The sequence below is a fragment of the Artibeus jamaicensis genome, unplaced genomic scaffold (genome assembly GCF_021234435.1).
Source record: "Artibeus jamaicensis isolate MK-2021 breed Jamaican fruit bat unplaced genomic scaffold, CSHL_Jam_final scaffold_1964, whole genome shotgun sequence".
Classification (NCBI taxonomy): domain Eukaryota; kingdom Metazoa; phylum Chordata; class Mammalia; order Chiroptera; family Phyllostomidae; genus Artibeus; species Artibeus jamaicensis.
In genome coordinates, this window is record NW_026522030.1 from 57,675,634 (window position 1) to 57,701,052 (window position 25,419).

The 25,419-nt window shown below is 38.4% G+C and overlaps 2 protein-coding genes across 2 annotated transcripts; one reads left to right on the plus strand and one right to left on the minus strand.

Annotated features, from left to right (window-relative positions):
- The first annotated feature begins 1,786 nt into the window (after positions 1-1,786).
- On the plus strand, positions 1,787-2,356 carry LOC119056300 (interferon omega-2-like). Its single transcript, XM_037154690.2, has one exon. The coding sequence runs from the start codon at positions 1,787-1,789 to the stop codon at positions 2,354-2,356; it is 570 nt and encodes a 189-aa protein (XP_037010585.2).
- Positions 2,357-23,041: 20,685 nt separating this feature from the next.
- LOC119049818 (interferon alpha-4-like) lies at positions 23,042-23,632 on the minus strand. Its single transcript, XM_037145958.2, has one exon. It carries the CDS (start codon positions 23,630-23,632, stop codon positions 23,042-23,044), a length of 591 nt encoding a protein of 196 aa, XP_037001853.2.
- Between the last annotated feature and the right edge of the window lie 1,787 nt (positions 23,633-25,419).

The following is a 25,419-nucleotide window of genomic DNA, read 5'->3' on the forward strand; positions in this document are numbered from 1 at the left end:
ATCTCCAAATGTAGCAACAGACGAATCATAGGGATGAGAGAAGGAGAAAATGAAGAGCGATAAACTGAAAACTTTTTTGAAAGGAAAAAAGTCCCTAAGCTGGTGAAGGAAATACACATGCAAGTGCATGAAGCACAGAGAGTCCCAAATAAGATGGATACAAAGAGGCCCACTCGAAGACACATCATAATTAAAATGCCAAAGTTTGCAGATAAAGAGGACATTTAAAAGCAGCAAGAGAAATGCAGAGAGTTATGTACAAAAGAGTTCCCATAAAGCTGTCAGCAGATTTCCCAAAACATACTTTGCAGACTAGAAGGCACTGGCAAGAAGTATTCAAAGTGATGAAAAGGAAGGACCTCAAACATGAGTTACTCTATCCAGTAAATCTAATGTTTAGAATTGAAGGACGGATAAAGTGCTTCTCAGACAAGGTAAAGATAAAGGAGTTCATTAACACCAAGCCATTATTATAGGAAATGTTAAAGGGAACTATATAATAAAAAGAAGATGAAAGCTATGAACATAAAAATGGCAACAAATTCACAACTATCAACAACTGAATCTAAAAAACAAACTAAGCAAACAAGCAGAACAAGAACAGAATCATAATTATAGAGATTATTTGGAGGATTATCACCTGGGAGGAGGAATGGGGGAAAAGGTGCAGGGATTAAGAAGTACAAATTGGTAGGCACAAAATCAACAGGGGGATGTTAAAAACAGTACAAGAAATGGAATAGCCAAAGAACTTAGATGCCTGATCCATGGAGCTGAACTCTCAGAAGGGATTGCTGGTGGGAATGGGGGTACTGGGCAGAGGTGGGCAAAGGAGGAAAATTAGGACAACTATGATGGCATAATCGATAAAATATATTTAAAAAATAAAAAAGAGTCAAAATAGATTTTCTTAATTCCTGGGTTTTCCTGTCAAATTCTTCTTGTACTTGATTGATTGACTGATTGATTGATTATTAGAGAGAGGAGAGGAAGAGACAGAGAAAGACAAAGAAACGTCAATCCATTGTCCACTTATTTCTGTATTCATTGGTTGCTTCTTCTATGTGCCTTGACCAGAGGGCAAACCCGACATCTTGGCACATCAAGATGATGCTCTAGCCAAATTAATAACACAGCCAGCATCTCTTATCAACTTGTTTATAAAGAAAAGAAGAATACTTGATTCCAGGGTCTAGATTATTTTTATTTTGCTATCACCCTTAGATAGACCAGACAAACCTTATTTTTTTTAATTTAATCTGCTCAGGGAAAAGTATTCTTAATGCAGTGGGCCATTTTTTGTCTGGTTTCCTAGTAAACCTAAGCACACACTTTATTCCCTATGTAAAGATCACAAAAATGTTCAGATTGAAGACCCAATTTTGTTTCTGATACAGTGAAGAGCAAAATGTATGCAATAAAAGTTGTGCACAAGTATGTGTATACGTGTGAGTATTTAACACCTACATACACTTCTGACTTTGTGATAATGATGTTTCTCATTTGACTAAGTATCCTTTTGGACTGACACACGCCTACTTCAGCAAGAAAATTAAAATGGCAAAATTAACAGTGCAGATTGATGACATCATCTTAGAACACATGGAGAGCTCATGAATGAAAACAAAAAAGGAAGTAAAAATGTAAAGAAATGTTTAGAAAATGAAAATTATTGTGTCTCTGTATTTAATGGCCATGCTTACAAACAAGTTCATGGGCTAACTAGGGTCCAAGGTTGTTCACCAGACACCCAGTTCAGCCAGGCCAGCAGCCCCCTCCTGTGCCCATGGCCCTTCTGCTGTCTCTGCTCACAGTCCTGGTGGTGCTCAGCTGTGGCCTCAGTGGATCTGTGGGCTGTGTCCTACCTCAGAACCACATCCTGCTCAGCAATGACAGCTTGGTGCTTTTGAGGCAAATGAAGAGAATCTCCACTTTGTCCTGCCCGAATGACACAGAAGACTTCAGATTCCCCCGAGGAATCATAAATGGCATCCAGGTCCAGGAGGCCCAGGCCATCTCTGTCCTCCAGGGGATGCTCCAGCACATCTCTGACCTCTTGCTCACAGAGCACGCCTCCTCTGCCTGGAACACCACCCTCCTGAACCAACTGCGCATGGGGCTCTATCAGCAGCTGGAGGACCTGAAGCCCTGTTTGGTGCAGGAGATGGGAGAGCAAGGCACTGCTCTGTCATCCCAGGGACCTACACGGGCTGTGAAAAGGTACTTCTGGGGCATGTTTCTTTACTTGAAAAAGAAGAAATACAGTGACTGTGCCTGGGAGTATGTCCGAGTGGAAATTATGAGATCCTTGTCTTCAATAATAACCTTGCAAGAAAAGTTAAGTAACATGGACTGAGACCTGTGGTCACCTTGATCCAATTGTCACTGGTGAATGTGCCTGATCACCCTTGCACATAATAAGACTTAAGTCATGGGAAAAGGCTCTCATTTCTGCTTTAGTCACGGAATTTATTGACCTTAATGGAGCACATCTTTTGTCAGAGTGTTCTGCAAGAAAATCTTACAAAATTTAGGTACTGGGATATCTCTCCTTAAGAGGTGATGGCCCTGATGTTATTTATTTATTGCTTGTGTATATATTTATTACAATTTGTTCTTCTATTCTATCATAGTTAAATATTCAACAAAATTTGCCCTTATGTTGTATTAAAATTTATAAAACATGTTTACTTTGTTATGTTGTTAAATTTGCACTTGCTTTAATAATTACATTCTTATCAAAGAAAACTTCTCGGGATCTTTTATTCTGAAAACTTGAATCTTTACTTATTTTCCTATTTACATCTATCTCAGAATAATACCTGTGTCATAAAATGCCTATCAAAAGGTGGAAATCCATGAACTTGAGAAGAGTCCTGGAATATGTGGGGTCTGATCAGTACTTATGTCTGAGCTGTAACTGAATTACATTCAGTTCACAAGGAGCAGTGGGTAGAAACGTCTCAGAGGAATCAGCTAGACTGAAGTGGGAAAGGTACACGGTGTTTATTGGCTGATTCTGGCACCCGGTACCCTTCCTCCCACCCTCTTTCTGGTCCTGCTTCACTCATTGCTTTCACTCCTGTCTACTGTCCCTTCACTCCCCCCACCTTACTGCCCACACCCACAGGTGCTGTGGTTCTCTTGTGTTTTCAGCTTCATGGTTTCATTAAGGGTAAAAAGCCACAGGGACAGAGCAAAAGTTGAGTGGAAACTCTTTCTTCTTCAAAACTATTATAGTCAGGTCTATTTCTCTGAGTGTCCTGATGTGTATTTTTGGGCCCTGAGTGAAGGCCATTGTTATGATAATGAAATAGGTGGTGACATAAAGGGAATCAGCTCAGTTCAGTTTACTGTGTAGAGTGTGTGGATTTCTCAGACAGCAGGGAGAGATATCAATTTGAGAGGAGTTTTTTGAAATATTGCCTCAGGTGACCTGGTCAACACACTAGTTTGCTTTTCTATATATTGTGCATAATATTTTAATAAATTTTTGTCTTTTATCTTTCTCTTTCTTACTACCTCTTCTTGGTGGACAGGTTCAGCAGAAGAGGAAAAGCTTAGCAATTCTGGACTTTCACATACCTTTCTTGATGGCCTTTTACCTCTAGAATATCATGACCCTATCTATACAGGGAGCTGTGGAAGATACACTATATACAAGATCAACCAAAAGGTTCATCGGGTTTTCTTCCATAAGATGGCTCTAATAGTGCTCAGTTGCCTTTAACTTCATTTGAAACAATTTAGTTTGGTTCTATTGTTACAGCTGTCATATCAGCATGCATTCAGAAAAAGCACTCATCCAAATCAGTGAATTTCTGTGTAGCCATTTTAATATTGAAGATGAAAAAAATTAGCAAAATTTTTAGCATATTATGCTTTTCTTTTTCAAGAAAGGTAAAAAGACAACTAAAATACAAAAAAGATTTGTGCTGTGTATGCAGGAGGTGCTGTGACTGAATGTGGCAAAAGTGGTTTGCAAAGAGATTTCTCGCTGAACAATGGTCTCCATAGTTAAGTAGACCAGGTGAAGTTGACAGCAATGAAATTGACATATCGGTTGAGAACAATTCATGTTATACCATGTAGGAGATAGCAAACATACTCAAAATATCCAAATCAACCATTGAAAATCATTTGCACAAGCTTGGTCATGTTAATTGCCTTGATGAATGGGTTTCACATAAGTTAGGCAGAACAAACTTTGTTGGCCATATTTCCCCTTGCAATTCTCTACTTAAACATAACAAAAACATTCTGTTTTTAAAACATATTGTGAATAGGTTATGAAAGGTAAATATTTTACAATAATGTGGAATAGAAGAGATCGTGGGGCAAAGAAAATGAACCACCAGCAACAACACCAAAGGCCAATCTTCATCCAAAGAGGGTAATGTGTATATGGTAGGTTTCAGAAGGAGTCCTCTGTTATGAGCTCCTTCCAGAAAATCAGTCAGTTAATTCCAACAAGACTGCTCCCAATTAGACCAATATAAAGTAGCACGGAATCAGTCAACGGAAAACACATAATCTTCCGCACGGACAACACAAGGCCACATGTTTCTTCAATGACCCAGCACAAGCTGTTACAGCTTGGCTGGGAAGTTCTATTTCTTCTGCCATATTCACCAGACATTGCACCTTTGGATTTCCATTTCTTTCTGTCTTGACAAAACTGTCTTAATGGGAAAAAATTACAACTCCTTGGAAGACTACAAAAGAGACCTGGAAGAGTTCTTTGCTTAAAATGATAAAAAGTTTTTGGAGGATGATATTACAAAGTTGCCTAAAAGATGGCAGAAGGTAGTGGAACAAAAGGGTGACTACGTTGTTCAATAAAGTTATTGATGAAAAAGAAAAATGTGGATGACTTTTGCCAAGATGGAGGCTTAGGTAGAAGCCTTTTGCCTCCTCACACAACCAAGTTTAAAAACAACAAAGTTTTAGCAACAAAAATGCAGCCAAATCACAGAAAATTGAACTATATGGAAGTCTGACAAAAATGAACCACTCAGCCAGACCAGTAAGAGGGGCGGAGTCAGCAGCAGAGTGGGGGTTGGGCAAGAAATATCCACTGGACCAACCCAGGCGCGTGACCCAGGTGTGCATGCAGCCGTGGGCAAATCCCAGGTGTGGAGTAGCAGCAGGCGGACCCACTGAGGGCTGACCGTGGTCACATATTCGCGTGTAGATAAATCGGCGAAGGAGCGAGCAGTGAGATGGACCGGGAAAACCCCAGGGGTGGGAAGCAGCAGAGGGGAACACCATTGTCCCTCTCTGACCCCGCCCCCACATACAGAGTCACAAACCAACAACCTGGGTGGCCCCACCCTGGTGAACACCTAAGGCTCTGCTCCTCATACCTAACAGGCACAAACAGATCAAAACATTATGCCTCAAGAAGAACTCAAAGCCCCAGAGCCCATAACTCTAAGCAATGAAGAAATAACCAAACTTTCAGATGCACAGTTCAAAACACTGGTGATCAGGATGCTCACAGAACTGGTTGATTTTAGTCACAAATTAGAGGAACATATGAAGGCTAAACTGAAATGAAGGGAAATGCACAGGAAACCAATAGTAATGGAAAGGAAACTGGGACTCAAATCAAGGGAGTGGACCAGAAGGAAGAAAAAAATGACCAAACAGGAAAATATGAAGAAACAAGAATTCAGAAAAAAAGGAGAGGCTTAGGAACCTCCAGGACATCTTTAAACGCTGCAACATCCGAATTATAGGGGTACCAGAAGGGGGAAAGGAACAACCACCAGTGAAAAACTTATTTGAACAAATAATAAAGGAGAACTTTCCCAATCTGGCAAAGGAAATAGACTTTCAGGAAATCCAGGAAGCTCAGAGAGTTTCAAAGAAGTTGGACCCAAGAAGGAACACACTGAGGCACATCATCATTACATTAGCCAAGATTCAAATGAAGGAGAGAATCCTAGAAGCAACAAGAGATAAGGGGACAGTCACCTACAAAAGACTTCCCATCAGACTGTCAGTGGATTTCTCAAAAGAGACCTTACAGGCAAGAAGGGGCTGGAAAGAGGTATTATTCCAAGTCATGAAGTCCAAAGACCTACAACCAAGATTACTCTATCCAGCAAAACTGTCATTTAGAATGGAAGGACAGATGAAGTGCTTCTCAGATAAAATCAAATTCAAGGAGTTCATCATCACCAAGCCATTATTATATGAAATGTTAAAGGGACTTACCTGAGAAAAAGAAGATAAAAAAATGAACAGTGAAAGGACAGCAAACTCACAGTTATTAACAACCACACCTAAAACAGAAGCAAACTAAGGGGACAGCTAGGTCAGGAGCAGAACCATAGAAATGAAGATCACATGAAGGGTTAGCAACAGGGGAGTGGAGAAGGAGAAGGTGGGATAAGGTACAGAAAATAAGTAGCGTAGATGGTAGGTAGAAAATAGATAGGGTGAGGGCAAGAATAGTAGGGGAAATATAGAATCTAAAGAACTTGAGACACGTGGTCATAAACTAAAGGGGGGAATGGTGGGGAAGGGGGTATGCAGGGTGGGGGGAATGAGGGGAGAAATAGAACAACTGTAATGGCATAATCAATAAAATGTATTTTTAAAAAATGTAGCTAGAGGTAGAGAAGCATAAGCGTAGCAGCGCCCCACGGTCTCTGTTTAAATCACCAAAACTTCAAGTTGGCAAAACAACACACACATAATTTAATGTAACACACTGAATGACACCAATTTAGTCTCTAAAGAAAGAACCTGTATAACAAAATTTTCCATATATTGCATTGGCCAAAATGTTCATGCAATTTTAAGTACTAATAAAGACACATTTTTCTTTTTTATATATATTTTATTGATTATGCCATTACAGTTGTTCTATTTCCCCCCTTCATTCCCCTCCACCCAGCACACCCCTCTTCCACCATTCCCCCCCTTTAGTTTATGACCACGTGTCTCAAGTTCTTTAGATCCTATATTTCCCCTACTATTCTTGCCCTCCCCCCTATCTATTTTCTACCTACTGTCTATGCTACTTATTTTCTGTACCTTCTCCCCCCTTCTCCTCCTCCCACTCCCCTGTTGCTAACCCTTCATGTGATCTTCATTTCTATGGTTCTGCTCCTGACCTAGCTGTCCCCTTAGTTTGCTTCTGTTTTAGGTGTGGTTGTTAATAACTGTGAGCTTTCTGTCCTTTCACTGTTCATCTTTTTTTATCTTCATTTTCTTAGGTAAGTCCCTTTAACATTTCATATAATAATGGCTTGGTGATGATGAACTCCTTGAATTTGATTTTATCTGAGAAGCACTTCATCTGTCCTTCCATTCTAAATGAAAGTTTTGCTGGATAGAGTAATCTTGGTTGTAGGTCTTTGGACTTCATGACTTGGAATACCTCTTTCCAGCCCCTTCTTGCCTGTAAGGTCTCTTTTGAGAAATCTGCTGACAGTCTGATGGGAAGTCTTTTGTAGGTGACTGTCCCCTTATCTCTTGCTGCTTCTAGGATTCTCTCCTTCATTTGAATCTTGGCTAATGTAATGATGATGTGCCTTGGTGTGTTCCTTTCTGGGTCCAACTTCTTTGGGACTCTCTGAGCTTCCTGGATTTCCTGGAAGTCTGTTGCCTTTGCCAGATTGGGGAAATTCTCCTTTATTATTTGTTCAAATAAGCTTTCCACTCATGGCTGTTCCTCTTCCCCTTCTGGTACCCCTGTAATTCAGATGTTGCAGCGTTTAAAGATGTCCTGGAGGTTCCTAAGCCTCTCCTTTTTTTCTGAATTCTTGTTTCTTCATATTTTCCTGTTTGGTCATTTTTTTCTTCCTTCTGGTTCACTCCCTTGATTTGAGTCCCAGTTTCCTTTCCATTACTATTGGTTTCCTGTGCATTTCCCTTCATTTCAATTAGTTTAGCCTTCATATGTTCCTCTAATTTGTGACTAAAATCAACCAGTTCTGTGAGCATCCTGATCACCAGTGTTTTGAACTGTGCATCTGAAAATTTGGTTATTTCTTCATTGCTTAGAGTTATGGGCTCTGGGGCTTTGAGTTCTTCTTGAGGCATAATGTTTTCATCTGTTTGTGCCTGTTAGGTATGAGGAGCAGAGCCTTGGGTGTTCACCAGGGTGGGGCCACCCAGGTCATTGGTTTGTGACTCTGTATGTGGGGGCGGGGTCAGAGAGGGACAATGGTTTTCCCCTCTGCTGCTTCCCACCACTGGGGTTTTCCCGGTCTGTCTCACTGCTCAATCCTTCACCGGTTTATCTGCGCGGGAATATGTGACCACGGTCAGCCCTCAGTGAGTCCACCACCTTGCGCCTTCAGTGGGTCCACCTGCTACTCCACACCTGTGATCTGCCTAAGGCTGCTGGCATGCCTGGGTCGAGCGCCCAGGTTGGTCCAGTGGATCTTTCCTGCCCAGCCCCCACTCTGCTGCTGACTCCGCCCCTCTTACTGGTCTGGCTGAGTGGTTCATTCCATATAGTTTAATTTTCTGTAATTTGGCTGCATTTTTGTTGCTAAAACTTTTTTGTTTTTAAACTTAGTTGTGCAAGAAGGTACAGTGTTTCCACCTATCCTCCATCTTGGCAGAAGTCTTCTCTAGCTACATTTTAAGGCAAGTTTCAGCATGGCTAGCTGTTGATTTAGCCAAGTTAATACATAAAATTAACCATCACAAAAACTGCCCTGGAAAAAGTATGTCCAAATTCTCAGGGCCTCTTTTGTTCCTGTGAACAGTGAAATCACAAGAATAATAAGAGGTCAGACTCTGTTGTCAGAAGGCCTAGCTTGTAAAATGCTGCTGCTATCTTGAAAAAGTTAATCTACCTGTGGCTGTTTTCTTCTTCATAATATGGGGATAGTAGAAGGAGCTGCATCTGCCCACTTTGTTAGTTCATGTGTACTAAAGCAAGTAGAACAAGACTGACACATGAAAGTGCTTGACAAACACTTGTTTTTAAAACACATGTACTCAGAGTGTTCAAAGGGATTGGTTGCAGTACAAATTCACATGTTTAGCATCAGACCCAGACCATAATAGGTACTCAATAATGTCATTCTTATTTTTAATATGGTGATATTTTCCAGCTGTATTATCTTGAGCATTACTGAGATTGAGGTAAATGAAGTTTTATTAATTGTATGAAATGTACATTGAAAACATAACATCCATGATTTTGACAGTTAGAATTCAAATTGGGTGATCTTATTTAAAGTGAGCCCCTTGTTGGTGGTATGATTCCACCTCAGAGTTCACAAACCAATGACATCTGGTGGGAAAAACTAAAAGAACAGTCATGTGGCTGGTTTGGCTGAGCTGGAGGTTGTCCACTAGACGAGAATTACTCTCCTTTAAGACCCTGTCAGAGCAATCAGCTTCTGTCCTTTCTTCATTCTATTCTGCCCTTGATACTTCCCTTTGCTACAAGTTTTATTGCATTAAATAGACCTGAATTATATTTTGTCGTTTTGTTAATCAAAGATCAGCCTTTTTGTTCTATTCAAGCCTGAAAACTGATTAGCTCTGGGTTATTCATGTCAGGGAGGAAAATCCACTGAACCCAGTCCATCCACTTCAGTGTCAATCTCACCACAAAACACCCTCACAGACACACTCAGAAGGACCTTTACAAGTATCTGGGTACCTCATAGTCCAGTCAAATCCACACATAAAATTAACCACCACAAGGATATGAAATAAAATACTGAGAGTTTTATTGCTAGTATTGCTAAACCTGAATATTTGTCATGCTTGGTAGTATGAATTGGGTTACATCATTTCAACCTGACATAAAACTGTATGAAAACATTCTCTGAAACACTGTGTGAGTGATAAAGGGTTTAAAGTAAGTTTTGTTTTGGTCACAAAGTCCTTCCCTTCTGCAAGAAGGGAATAGCACTGGGTATGCATACAAGTTTTTGGCAATTAAGAATAGCCACTATGTCTACATTATATGAAATCATGTGGATTTCACATAATGTAGGGGGAAATCATGAGGGGTATACCATGACCCCCTCACCCAAGGTGGATGTGTGTTCTCAGGGCAGATCAAGTGCCCATAAATAACCCCTACTGGAGCCTCGAATTCATAGAGAGACTCTGCCCTGTTCACCCTGAGTCTCACTTCCCCCAAAATTTGCTTATTTTTCTGGAACACAGGTCATACATCTGCACTACGAGGGCTGTTCAGACCCCAGGCCTCCTCTTCCCCAAGCAAGTTTATACTTGGCGTAGCATCTGCACATTAAGTCCAGAAACATGGGCAGTGTGGACTTCGTCCAAGTGTAGCATCACCCACATGCTGAGCACTGAGCTGGGCCTGCAGGAGAGAGACTATAGCTCTTCCCACCCTGCTTGGCCTCAGGTTCTTACTGTTCTATGTAGAGAAGTGAAAAAAGCATGGCTCTCAGTCTACTTTGTGCCCAGATCTGACTCTGTTCCTCAATTTCTCTGGACTTTGTTTGGGCAGGTCTCTGCTCTGAGCTTTGGGGCTCTACTTTGTCTTTTGAGATACAACTTAAAAAATAACTTTTTAAAGATCTGTGTAACCATCTGAAAACTGCCGTGTGGAGGTCAGTGGGTATTCTACAGCACCCCCAAGTGGGTTTAATTGGACTGTGTGTGCAGCTTGTTATATTTTCACAGCATTGTTTATTAGTTAAAGAATATGACTCTGCAGCCAGGGCTATGGGCTGTACCCCAACTCTAGCTAAGAGTAGTGCAAGCTTGACAAATAACATAAACTCTTATTCTCCTGTGTTTCATCCTTTTTCACATATGAGGACAATAGTAGCACTGTTTTATAGAGATTTTGTCAGGATTAATGGGTAAATACACACAAAATATATAAAAGTGTGGCTGGCAAAAATAATCAAGATAGAGGGGACTACCTGCAGAGAGGAGGCAGGAGAGCTGGCTGAGGGAGTGACTGGAAAGCAACAGTAGGGACATTTTGACGTCCTGGGGAAAACCATTTTTATTTGTTTGTTGTTTTTCATGGGTATAATTTTCACAGTACATTCAGTGAATGAATATTCCTTCTGCCATTGCTGAAGATACATGCTATTTTCATGTATTATACTCTTAAGACATTCCTGGGAGTTAGGAAACATATTTGGTAGATTTTTATCCTCCAAAAGCTGGTATGTGATGGGAGCCAGGCCTATTTTTCTAAGGAATAATGGAAAACCCATTCAATATGTTGAGATAAAACTAAAGCCAGGGAAAAGCATAAATATTCCTCCACCCTTTAATGGCCTTTACCACTTTCCACCTACAGTCTTCAAACATGCCCATACCTACACATTAAACATAGCAGATATCTTAGGTGCATATATATGTTACATATGTCTCACACATATATTAGATGCCCAAAGGTTGTGGTTTGAACGTAGGACCATGATAGGAATTGCTTTGGATCTGCAGATTGCTTTGGGTAGTGTAGGCATTTGAATGATGTTAAGTCTTTTTATTCATAAACATGACATGTGCTTCCATTTATTTGTATCTTCTTCAATTTCTTTCTTCAGTGCCTTACAATTTTCTGAGTACACGTCTTTCACAATTTTGGTTAGGTTTATTCCTGGGTATTTTATTAATTTTGAAGCAATTGTGAGTGGGACTGTTCTTAATTTCCCTTTCTGTTTGTTTGTTTGTTTTTGACATATAAAAGTGCAAGTGGCTTCTGGATATTAATTTTGTATCCTACTAATTTGCTGAAAACATTGACCTGTTCTAGTAGTTTGCTGGCAGAATCCTTGGGGTTCTCTATATACAGTATCATGTCATCTGCAAAGAGATACAGCTTTACTTCTTCCTTTCCAATTTGGATGCCATTAATTTCTTCGTCTTGTCTGATTGCTGTGGCTAGGACTTCCAGTGCTATCCTGAATATGAAATAATAGTATGTCCTGAGAACATGACATCCCTGTCTTGTTCCTGATCTTAAGGGGAATGCTTGTAGTTTTTGCCCATTGAATATGATGGTGATAGTGGATTTCTCACACACAGCCTTTATTTTGTTTAGGCATACTCCCACCATTCCCACTTTGCTGAGTGTTTTCATCATAAATGGGTGCTGGACTTTATCAAATGCTTTTTCTGCATCTGTTCATATGATCATGTAGCTTTTACCCTTCATTTTGTTTATGTGTTGAATCACACGTATTGATTTGCAATTGTTGTACCAACCTTGCATTCCTGGAATAAATCCCACTTGATCACAGTGTATGATCTTTGTGATACATTGCCACATTTGGTTTGCTAATATTTTGCTGAGGATTTTAGCCTCTACCTTCCTCAGGGATATTGGCCTACAATTTACTTTTGTAATGTCCTATATGGTTTTAGAATTATGATAATGTTGGCCTCATAAAATGAACATGGGAGCCTTCCCTCTTCTTGAATGTTATGAAATAGTTTGAGAAGGAGAAGTAGTTCTCCCTGTAATGTTTGGAAAATGCACTTGTGAAGCCACCTGGCCAGGCATTTTGTTTGTTAGAAGTTTTTAGGTTACTGCTTGAATTTCACTAAGTGTAATCTGTCTATTCAGATTCTTTGATGTTTCCTGATTACTTTTGGAAAATTATATGTTTCCAAACATTTATGCATTTCATCCAGCTGGTCTGGTTTGTTGGCATATAGTTGTTCATAATACTTTCTTACAATCCTTTGTATGTCTTTAATGCCAATTGTTATTTCTCCTCTTTTATTCATTTCTGATTTTTTAAAAGGTTTATTTATTTATTTTTAGTGAGAAGGAAGGGAGTGAGAAAAAGAGGGAGAGAAACATGAATGTGTGGTTGTCTCTTACGTGGCCCCCACTGGGGACCTGGCCCGCAACCCAGTCGTGTGCCCTGGCTGGGAATCGAACCAGTGACCCCTTGGTTTACAGCCAGCACTCAATCCACTGAGCTACACCAGCCAGGGTGTCATTTCTGATTTTATTTGTTTGGGTATTTCTCTTTTTTTCTTGATGGCTCTCATTTAGGGTTTGTCAATCTTGTTTATGTTTTCAAAGAAGTAGCTCTGGGATACACTGATCTTTTGTAACATTCTTTAGACTTTATTTTGTTTACTTCTGCTCTGATCTTTAATATTTCCTACCTTCCACTCACTTTGGCCTTTATTTGTTGTTCCTTTTCTAGTTCCTTTAAGGGTTAAGTTAGATTGTTTCTTTGAGTTTTTCTTTCTTTCTTTTTTTTTTTTGAAGATAGGCCTGCAATGCTATGATTTCCCTTCCTAGGATTGCTTTCCTTGTGTCCCACAGGTTGTGGATGAGTGTGTTCTCATTTTCATTTGTTTCAAGGTATCTCTTGATTTCTCCCTTTGTCTCATTGTTGAGCCATTCATCATTTAATAACATATCATTTAGGTTCCAAGTCTCTGCATGTTTTTCACTGTTCTTCTTGTGATTGATTTCTAGTTTCATAGCACTTTGGTCACAGAAGATGCTTGATGTGAGTTCAGTCTTCTTAAATTTACTGAGACTTCTTTTGTGTCCTAACATGTGGTCTATCCTAGAAAACATTCCATGTGCACTTGAAAAGTGTGCATATTCTACTGCTTGGTGTGACATGCTCTGAATGTATCAATTAAGCCCATTTGATCAAGTGTGTTGTTTAAGGCTGCTGTCTCCTTGTTGATTTCCTGCCTGGAGTGACTATCCATTGAAGTCAATGGAGTGTTAAAACCCCAACTATGACTATATTTCTGTCCATTCCCTTTATGTCAACCAATATTTGCTTTACATATTTAGGTGCTCCTATGTTGGATGCATAAATGTTTACCAGGGTTACATCTTCTTACTGGAATGTTCCCTTTATCACTATGTAGTGTTCTTCTTTGTCTCTTAATATACCCTTGGTTTCAAAGTCTAATTTGTCACACATTAGTTCTGCTACCTCAGCTTTTTTTCTTTTTTATTTGCGGGAAATAGTTTTCCATTCCCATACTTTTAGTCTGAGTTTCCAATGATGTATTTCACAGAACTAGAACAAATATTTCAAAAATTTATATGGAACCCAAAAAGGCCCCACAGAGCAACTATGAACCTGAGCGAGAAGAACAAAGTTGGAGGAATCACACTGTCTATAAGGCAATAGGAATCAAACTATACTATAAAGACCTAGTAATCAAAACAACATGATACTTGCATGAAAAGAGACACTTAGATCAATGGAACAGAGTAAAGAACCCATAAATAAACCCACATCTCAATAGTCAATTAATATTTGACAGAGGAAGCAAACACATACAATGGGCTAAATATAGTTTATTCAATAAATGGTGTTTAGAGATTGGACAGATATGTGCAGAAATATGAAACTAGACCACCTTCTCTTACTACACAAAAGAATAAATTCAAAATAAATCAAATATTTAAAAGTTAGCACCAAACTGTAAAAATCCTAGAAGAAAACATATGCAGAAAAATCTCAGACATTGCTTATAGAGAGATTTTTTTCAGAAATATCTCTTGAAGCAAGGAAAATAAATGAAAAAATAAACAAATGGGACTACATCAAACTGGAAAAAATTTTCACAACAGAGGAAAATATCAACAAGATTTGAAAACACACAGAATGGGAAAATGTATTCACCAATACATCTGATAAGGGTTAATATCTAAAATTTATAGAGTACTTATGAAACTCAACACCAAAAAAACAAACAAGCCAATTAAAAAATGGGCAAAGGCTCTGAATAGACATCTTGGGCCCCTCGGTATGTCCTCCTTGGAGAAGGCATGTCTGTTCATGTTTTTTGTACATTTTTTAATTGGGTTGTTCATCTTCCTGGAGTGGAGTCATGTGAGTTCTTGATATATTTTGGAGATCAAACTCTTGTCCAAGGTATCATTGGCAAATATGTCTTCCCATATGGTTGGTTCTCTTTTCATTTTAAGACTATTTTCTTTAGCTATGCAGAAGCTTTTTATTTTGATGATATTCCATTTGCTTATTCTTTCCTTTATGTCCCTTGATTTAGGGGACATGTTGATGAAAATATTGCTTTGTGGAATATCTGAGATTTTCCTGCCTACGTTCTCCTCTAGGATTTTTATGGAGCCATGATTTATACATAAGTCTTTTATCCACCTTCAATTTATTTTTGTGTATGTTGTAAGTTGGGGATCAAGTTTCATTTTTTGCATGTTGGTGTCCAGATAGCCTAACACCATTTGTTGAAGAGTCTGTTTTTTACTCCAGTTTTTGCTCCTGCCCTCTATATCAAATATCAATTGACCATAGAGACTTGGTTTTATTTCTGGGCTCTGTATTCTGCTTCATTGGTCTATGGTTCTGTTCTTTTGCTAGTACCAGGCCATGTGGATTACAGTGTCCTTGTAATGCAGTTTGATATCAGGTATTGAAATCCCGCCTACTTTGGTTTTGAAGTTAGTTGTGATTCTTCTTGTGACTACATGAGGAAGCAAAGCATGTCTTCCTACACCTTCATCTTGACTACAAGTTACCAAATTTTCTTTCTTTCCTTTCTATACCTTGTTTCTATTGTTTATCCTTATTATATTACCTCCCCCTATCCTTTAAAATAATTTTTCTTTCCTTTAGTAATCTCATACTCTTTTTCTTTCTTGTAATACTCTTTTTCTCTTTCCACCTCTTTAAATTTTTCCTCATTTATCATTGATATTGCTGTTGTTGTTGGGGGTTTGTTTGCTGGCATGGGTTTGTTTTCTGTGTTTTTTGTTGTTGTTGTTGTTGTGTCAGCACCTGTACAACAGCATACAAGAGGTGGTGGGGTTTGAGAATCTCAGTCAGCCAACCAGACCAGGGAACCCAACCAATGAATGAGCCCCCCAAATCATAACACAAATACAATAGGAGGGACCCCATTAACTGCACATAGTGCATCTGTAGAGTATCCAGCTCAAGGGATAAAGGAGACTGCACAACTGCATTTCAACATACTCCTCCCACAGAAGACCACCCAGTGAAGACAGGCAAACAAAGCAGAGCAATCTAGTACGTAGAAACAAACAAGAAGTCACCAAAAATAGGGAGACAGAGAAACAACCCCCAATCAAAATGAAAAGAATAATCTCTGGAAACAGGATTAAATGAAAATGAGGCCAGCAATTTACCATACATAGAGTTCAAAGTAATTGTTGTAAGGATGCTCAAATAGCTCTGTGAAAACTACAAGGAACTTTATGAGAGCTACAAGGAAGTTAGTGGTAACTATATCAGCATGAAAAAGACGTAGAGATTGTGAATACAAACCAGGCAGTAGCAAAGAATATAATATTTGAAATAAAGAGTACACTGGAAGGAATGAAAGCTGGCTAGATGAAGCAGAGGATTAAATCAGTGACTGGGAAAACAAGGTAGAAAAAAACACTCATCAAAGCAACAATAGGAAAAAAACTCAGAAAGAATACAGATAGTTTAAGGGAGCTTGGAGATAATATGAAACATAACAATATTCCCATCATAGGAATACCAGAAGGAGGTGAAAAAGAGCAAGGGATAGAAAACCTGTTTGAAAAAATAATGACAGAAAATGTCTCTAACTTGGTGAGGAAAAAGTCAAACAGTTCAGGAAACACAAAGGTTCCCAATCAAGATGAACCCAAAGAGGCCCACTGGAAGATATTTTACAATTCAAATGTCAAAATTTAAAGAAAGAGGGAGAATCCTAAAGGCAGCAAGAAAAAAACAGCTAGTAACATACTACAGATCTCTGATAAGGCTATCAGCTGATTTTTCAACAGAAACACTACAAGTCAGGAGTGACTGGCATAAATATACCAAGTAATGAAAAGCAAGGGCCCACAACCAAGGCTACTTTATCCAGCAAAGCTGTCATTTACAATGGAAGAAAATATAAAGAGCTTCCCGGACCAAAAAAAAAAAAAAGAGGCTAAAGGAGAACATTTCCATTAAACCAGCATTTCAAGAGAGGCTAAAGGTACTACTTTAAGGAGAAGAAGAAATAGAAAGAAAGAGGAACAAAAGTACAAAAGGAAAAATGGCAATGAATAAGTACCTTAATCAATAATAACCTTAATTCTAAATGGATTATATGCTCCAATAAAGATGTAGGGTAACTGGCTATATAAGAAAACAGAACCTGCATATATGCTGTCTACAAGAAACGAATCTCAGGACAAAAGATTTACACTAGTTGAAAGTGAAGGGATGGAAAATATATTTCATGCAAATGAACATTACAAAACACTGGGGTAGCAATACTTATATCATACAAACTAAATTTAAAGACAAAGGCCATAATGAGAGATAAATAAAGTCACTACATAATACTAAGGGAGTTTACCAAATAGGATATAACCCTTGTAAATATGTATGCACCCAATATAGGAGCACCTAAATATATAAAGAAAATTTGGGGAGATTTTAAGGGATAGACAGCATACACTCATTGTAAAGGATTTTAAAACCCCACTGTTAACAATGCATAGATGTTTCAAACAAAAAATCGACAAGGATAGTTGTTAACTTCATTAACAATTAACTTCACTAACAACTTCATTATTGTTTAATGAAGTTAACAACTTCATTAAACAATACTTTCAATCAAATGGCTTAAATGATATTTATAGAATATTGCACCCCAAAGAATCAAAATATACATTCTTCTCAAATACACATAAATCATTTCCACAGATAGACCATAAGGTAGGACACCAAATAAACATTACAGTAAAGAAAACTGAAATCATATCAATCATCTTCCTGGATCACAACAGTTTGAAACTAGAAACTAACCTGAAGGAAAAAAACTCAAAAGTATTCAAATACATGAAGGCTGAATAACATGTTCTTAAATAATCAATGTTTTAGCAATGAGTTCAAAGAAGTAATCAAAAAGTATCTGGGAAAATTAAAATGAACACACAAAATCTCAATTTTGTGGTACACAGTAAAGGCAGTCCTTAGAGGAATTTCTTAGCAATACAGGTCTACATAAAAAAGATAGAAAAGTCTCAAGTAAACAACCTAACCCTACATGTGATAGAACTAGAGGAACACCGATAAACTAAGTCCAGAGCAAGTGGAGGGAAGGAAATAAGATTAGAGCACAATTAATGACATAGAAACAAAAATAATAATAATTCAATGAATTATTTTTTAGTCACAAAGACTAAGAATTATTTTAGTCTAGAAGAATCAATGAATCCAGGAGCTTCTTCTTTGAAAAGATAAACAAAATTGACAAATTTTAACCAGACTTATGCAGAAAAAAAGTCAGAGGACCCAGATGAATAAAATGAGAAGTGAAAAAGGAGAAGTAACAACTGATACCAGAGAAATACAAAGGATTGTAAGAAATTACTATGAACAACTATATGCCAAGAAATTGTACAATCTGGGCAAAATGGATAAATTTTTAGACACAAACAATCTTCAAAAACTGAATCAAGAAGAAGCAGAAAGTCTAACTAGATTGATAACAACTAGTGAAACTGAAGCAATAATCAAAAAACTCCAAGTACACAAAAGCCCTTAGGTAAATGGCTTCACAGGTGAATTTCACCAAGCACTCAAACAAGAAATAACTACTATCCATCTCAAATGATTACAAAAAAATTAAGAAGAGGGAAGACTCTCAAACTCTTTTTTACAAGGCCAGCATTACCTAATTCCAAAACCAGGTAAAGACACAACAAAGAAGAAAATTAACAGCCAATATCTTTGATGAACATAGATGCTAAAATCCTCAACCAAATATTGGCAGTTTGGGTCCAGCAATGCATTAAAAAGATCATGCACCACGATCAAAAGGGATTTCTCCCAGAGATGTATGAATGGTACAATATTGACAAATTGATATATGTAATACACTACAAAAACAAAACAAAAAACAAAAATCATGTGATCACATAAGTAGATGCTAAAATTGATAAAATCAACCACAATTTATGATAAGAACAGTCAGCAAAGTGGGAATAGAGGGAGCACACTTCAACATAATAAGGATCATATACAAGAAACCTACTGCCAAGATCATACTCAAAAGAAAAATATAAAAAAGGTTCCCTTAAAGTCAGGAACAAGATAGGGATGTCTACTTTCACCACTCTTATTTAAAATAGCACTGCAACTTCTAGCCAAAGCAATTGGACAAGAAGAAGAAAAAAGAAGGCATCAAAATTGGAAAGGAGGAAATAAAACTGTTATAATTTACAGATGACATGATAGTATACATAGAATACTCTATATATTCCACCAAAAAAGTACTCTACCTAATAAATGATTTCAGCAAAGTAGCAGGATATAAAGTCAACCTTCAAAAATTGATGGCATTTTTGTATACCGACAATGAATACTAACAAAGAGTAAATAAGAAAAACAATCCTATTAACTGCAGCAATAACAAAAAGTACCTCGGAATAAATTTAACCACTGAGGTAAAAGATCTACACCTGGAAAATTATAGGACACTGTAGAAGGAAATTGAGGAGGATACAAATAAGTGGAAGCAAATACCATGGTCATGGGTTGGAAGAATTAACATCATTAAAATGTCCATACTACCCAAACCAATCTATAGATTCAATGCAATTCTTATTAAAATACTAATGGTGTATTTCAGAGAACTACAACAAATATTTCAAAAATTTATATGGAACCAAAAATGACCCCAAATAGCCTCAACAACTTTGAGAAAGAAGAACAAATTCGGAGGGATCACAATACCTGATATAAAACTGTACTACAGGGTTAAGGTAATCAAAACAGTCTGGTACTGTCATTAGAACAGACACATAGATCAATGGAACACAGTAGAGAACCCAAATAAATCCATCTTTTTATGAGTAATTAATATTTGATAAAGGGGACATGGGCATACAATGGAATAAAAATTTTCTCTTCAGTAAATGATGTTCAGCCCTGGCTGGTGTGGGTAAACGGTTTGAGTGCTGGCATGTGAACCAAAAGGTTGATAGCTTGCTTCCCAGTCAGGGCCCATGCCTAGGTTGCAGGCCAGGGCGCTGGTTGGGGGTGTGTGAGAGGCAAATCATTGATGTTTCTCTCACACATCAATGTTTCTTTCCCTCTCTTTTTTCCTCCCTTCCCCTCCCTAGAAATTATTAAATTAAATCTTTTTAAAAGGTAAAAAATAAATGCTGTTGGGAGAACTAGGCTGGTACATTAAAAAAATGAAACTAAACCACCAATTTACACTGTATGCCAGAATAAACTCAAAATGGATAAAAGACTTAATATAAGTTGTGAAACAATAACAGTCCTAGTAGAAAACATAGGCAGTAAAATTTCAGACATCCCACATAACAATATTTAGGCCAAAAAATAAAGAAAAAAATAAAGAAATGGGTTTATATCAAATTGAAAACTTCTGCATGGCTAAAGCAACCATCATCAAAATGAAAAGGGAAATGACTGTATGGTAGAACATACTTGCCAAAGATACATTGGACAAGGGGTTCATCTCTGAAATATATAAAGAATTCATGGGACTCAATCCCAGGGAGATAAGCATCGCAATTTAAAAAATAAGCACAGGACTGAAACAGACACCTCCAAGGAGGACATACAGATGGCCCATAAACATATGAAAAAATGTTCAACATCACTGTTTATCAGAGAGATACAAATTAAAACCACAGTGACATATCACATCACACCTGTCAGAATTGCTAACAATAATAATTCAACAATCAACAGGTACTGGCCAGGATGTGGAGAAAAGGGAACCTTAGTGCACTGTTGGTGGGAATGCAGACTAGGGAAGCCACTGTGGAAGACAGTAAGGAATTTCCTCAAAAAGTTAAAAACAAACTGCCTTTTGGCTCAAAAATTCAACTGCTGGAAATAAGAATCCTGAAACACCGATTCAAAAGGAGTTATGCACCTCTCTCTTCAAAGCAGCACTATTTACAATCACCAAGTACTGGAAAGAGCCTAAGTGTGCATCAGCAGATGAGTGGGTCCAACAACTGTGGTACACTTACACAATGGAATGCTATGTAGCAGAAAGAAAGGAGGAGCTCCCACCTGTTGTGGACACATTGGATGGAATTGGAGAATATCATGCTAAGTGAAATACAAATAGCATATGACGACACTTGTAAAAGGAATCTATGGAACAAAATAAACTAATGAGCAAAATAGAACCAGATGTGGAAACATGGAAAAAGACTGACAGTGGCCAGAGCAGAGAGAAGAGGGGAATAAAGTTGGAAAGAAGGGGAAGGGATTAGTCAAACAACATGTATGAATGACTCGTGGACAAAGGAATCAGTATGGGGATAGATTGTGGGAGTGGGGATGGGCAGGGCAGAAGAGGGCAAAAAGGAAAAATTAGGACAACTGTAATAGAATAACAATAAAAGTGATGGTTACTCAATATGACAAGTATTGAGTTGTCATATTGTTCTATTAAGTAATAGCTGATGTCTGGTATAATAAATCTGTGAAACTAAAAGTGTACTTTTTAGAGTTGTTTAATTAATGTTAGTGAGATTTTCCTGATTACCTGGGGTCCCATTCCTGGACTGGCAGCTCCTCCTGCCCCCCAGAGTCCTGTAGTATGTAAAAGGGGTAAATCGTAGGGAGGCTTTGGTCTGCAGAGTAGGGGTAGCCAGAAAGCACATCTCACTCTCTCCCTTTCACTGGCCAATCCCAAAGAGTCCATGCCCTGACTGCAGCTGGAGACTGTCTCTCTGTAACACAAAGACTAAGGAAAAAGGCTAGTGAAAGCATTAGAATCCATTGTTGCCAAGAAATAGCCTTTTTGTAGCATGAATAGACATCCCCAGGAAGTGGTAAGATTTCTGTCCACAGTAGAAGCCTGCTCTCCTCTTGGTGGCTGCCCTTGCTGCACTTGGGGACCAGGGGGTGGCCTTTCCTGAGAGGAGTTTCATTTGCCCACCACAAACTGCATCTTGCTTTCTGTTTCCTTTTAGCTACAGGGTCTATTACATCATAGTCCACAGACGTTAAGGAAAGCCTCTCTTGCAGATGTTTCTGCAAAACCTAGAAATGCTATTGAACTTTTGCTTTCTACTTGTGACATTCTGCTCTCTAGGGAAAACTTGATATGAGGCAATGATGCTGAAACCAAGACTGAACAAGAGCAGTTGTGTGGTTGGGTGGAGAGGTAAAGAGAATGAATGGCAAGCATGGTCTGGGGATTTCTACCTGGAGAGGAGGGAAACTTGTGTGATACGGGCATGTATCTGAAATGCCCCCATGGCATCCCCTGTAGATTGCAAACTCACACACCCAGCTGACAATGGACATTTGCACTTAGATGTCCAACTGTGGAGCAGACCTGCTCCTTCCAACTGTATGCCCTGGCATTCTCCACTCCAGCTGCTGGTGAGAGAAGTCACTTGTTTTTTCTTCCTCTCAATATACCATTTACCATAAGTGATAATAATTTTAATTATTGTGTTCAGGGCTCTTTCCCCACAAAAATCTAAAGTACATGAGAACAGTAACTGTATTTGTTACAATCACCTCTATATCCTGAGGGCACCACACAACCTGGCTTAGAGAAAGTCAGTAAGCACTTACAATTTGAACACAATGTGATGGGTAAATGAATTGTGCCATCTATTTTGTAATCAGGTTGCACAGTCTGGCTTGCTGTTTCGCTTCAGGATGAATCAATACAGTAAGTTTCCTACTGTAAAAATTTAATAGACACAGATAATTATAAATTGACTAAAATAAAGAATATATTTTATATAATAACACAATATGAAGGCGCACATGCCGAATGTTACATGAACCATAAAAGTTAAACTTTCCAAATACATAAAAAATTGAATTTTAAATTAATAAATGAATAAATAAATAAAAATACATACATACATGCATAATTAAACATTAGCACAGTCCTCTGTAAGCCACTGGTACCTGTAAGGCTGAACAGAAATTGATATACTACTCCTGAAAACTTTTAACAAATCGATTTCATTCATGTGATGATCAGAGCAGAAGCCAAAGGAAGTCTGGTCTGGCAGAACAGGAAGAAGTGTGATATTGTTAGTGAAGGAGAATCATGTCCATGCTGAGCCAGGTGTCCCTCCTTACTGTGCAGTTTCCTCCTCCTCCTCCTTCTCCTCCTCCTTCTCCTCCAAGATTTCAGATAAAGACAAGGATCTGCTGATTTCTTCTCTGACAATCTCCCAGGCACAAGGGCTGTGCTGCTTCTCCTGCAGGTAGAGAGTGATTCTCTGGAAGTATTTCCTCACAGCCAGGATGGAGTCCTCACTCATCAGGGGAGCCTCTTCCATCCCCACCTCCTGCATCAGACAGGCATCCAGGTCACTCAGCTGCTGATAAAGTTCATTGCAGAGTTGGTCTAGGAGGTTCTTGTCCCAAGCAGCAAAGGCGCCCTCTGTGGTGAAGAGGTGGAAGGTCTGCGTGAATACCTCATTGATGACAGAAGTGGCTTGAGCCTTCTGGAACTGGTTGCCACTGAACACCTTCAGGGGGAACTCAAAGTTGTTTCTGTCCTTCAGGCAGAGGAAAGGGGCGGTCCTTCTCATTTGTCCCAGGAGCACCAAGCTCCTCCTGTTAACCAGGCTGTGGATCTGAGGCAAGTCACAGCCCAGAGAGCAGATGGAGTTGCAGCTGAGTGTCACCAGGGCCACCAAGAAGGAAAAGGGCAGGGCCATTGGGATCCTTCCAGATGCTGCTGGCCTGGCTGAGCTGGGTGACTCTCTGAACCTTGGTCTCCAGGCTCTGTGAGGTCTAACTTTGTGCATGTGTCTTATATAGGGAAGATAGGACTTTTCAATTTCTGAGTGTTCCTTTCCTTTCTACTTGTTTTTGCTTTCCTTAATGCACTTTCTACATGCATTTTCATCACTATTTCTCCACCATATTTTTCACTATTGCCCCATACACAGAGACTTTCAGATGTTTTTCTAATTGAAGCCACCAAGAAAAGTATAAACACAGATATATAGTGTATATATATATATTATATATATATATATATATATATGAGTGTAAATAGTAATGTATTGTGTTTATACCGGTGTTTTATGAATAAAAGAAGAAAGTGTAAATTATACTCATTTTATTCAGTGCAGGATTAAGATTGGATAAATACAAATTTTACACTTCAAGGAATATTTAAAAGCTATTGTCTTTTAATTTAATGTAATTAAAATATCAATATAAGTGATAATTGATTAGTTTAATTAGTTTAATGTAACTTTATAACTAATTTTATACAACAATTTAAAAAAAGATTTTACTTATTTTTAGAGAGAGGGGAAGGAAGGCAGGAAGAAGGGAAAGAAAAATAAATGTGTGGTTGCCTCTTGCCTGCACTTTACTGGAGCCCTGGTTCACATCCCAGGCATGTACCCTGATTGGAGACACTTTGGTTAAAAGACCAGCACTGAAACCATGGAGCCACACCAAGCACCTTATGCAGCAAATTTTAGTGTACTATAGTAATTTATATTGAGAGTTATGTATCCAATTATGTGTTCAAATAAAATCACCACCTGGCTTATTTCATTTAGCATAATGCTCTCCAGTTCCATGCATGCTGTTGCAAAGGGGAGGAGCTCCTTCTCTTTGCTGTGTAGTATTCCATTGTGTAAATGTACCATATTTTTTGATGCATTCATTTACTGATGGGCACATGGCAATAGTCAAGGTTGCTTCCACCACTTGGCTATTATAAATTGTGCTGCTATGAACATTGGGGTGCATAGGTTGTTTTGAATTAGTGTTTCATGATTCTTAGTGTGTAATCCAAGCAGTAGACTTGCTGGGCCAAAAGGCAATTCCATTTTTAGTTTTCTGAGGAAATTTCCACAGTGGCTGTGCCAGTCTGCATTCTCGCCCACAATGTACTAGGTTTCTTATTCTCCACAACCTCATCAGAACTTGTTGCTTTTTGATTTGTTTATGATGGCCATTCTGATTGGTGTGATGTGGCATCTCATTCTGGTTTTAATTTGCATCTCTCTGATGGCTAGTGATGCTGAGCATCCTTTCATATGTGACTGCACCCTCTGTATGTCCTCCTTGGAGAAGTGTCTGTTCAGAACTTTTGCCCATTGTTTAATTGGGTTGTTTGCCTTCCTAAACTAAAATTGTGTGAGTTCTTTATATATTTTGGAGATAAAACCCTTGTCTGACATATCATTGGCAAATATGTTTACGCATACAGTTTGTTCTCTTTTCATTTTAATGCTGTGTTCTTTAGTCATGCAGAAGCTTTTTATTTTGATGAGATCCCATTTGTTTATTCTTTCCTCTGTTCCTTGCTCTCAGGGGACATAATTGTGGAAATATTGCTGCATGGAATATCTACATTTTCCTCTCTATGTTCTCCTCTAGGACATTTATGGTATCACAACTTATATTGAAGTCTTTTAACCATCTTGATTTTATTTTTGTGTATGGTGTCCATTGGTAATCGAGTTTCACTTTTTGCATG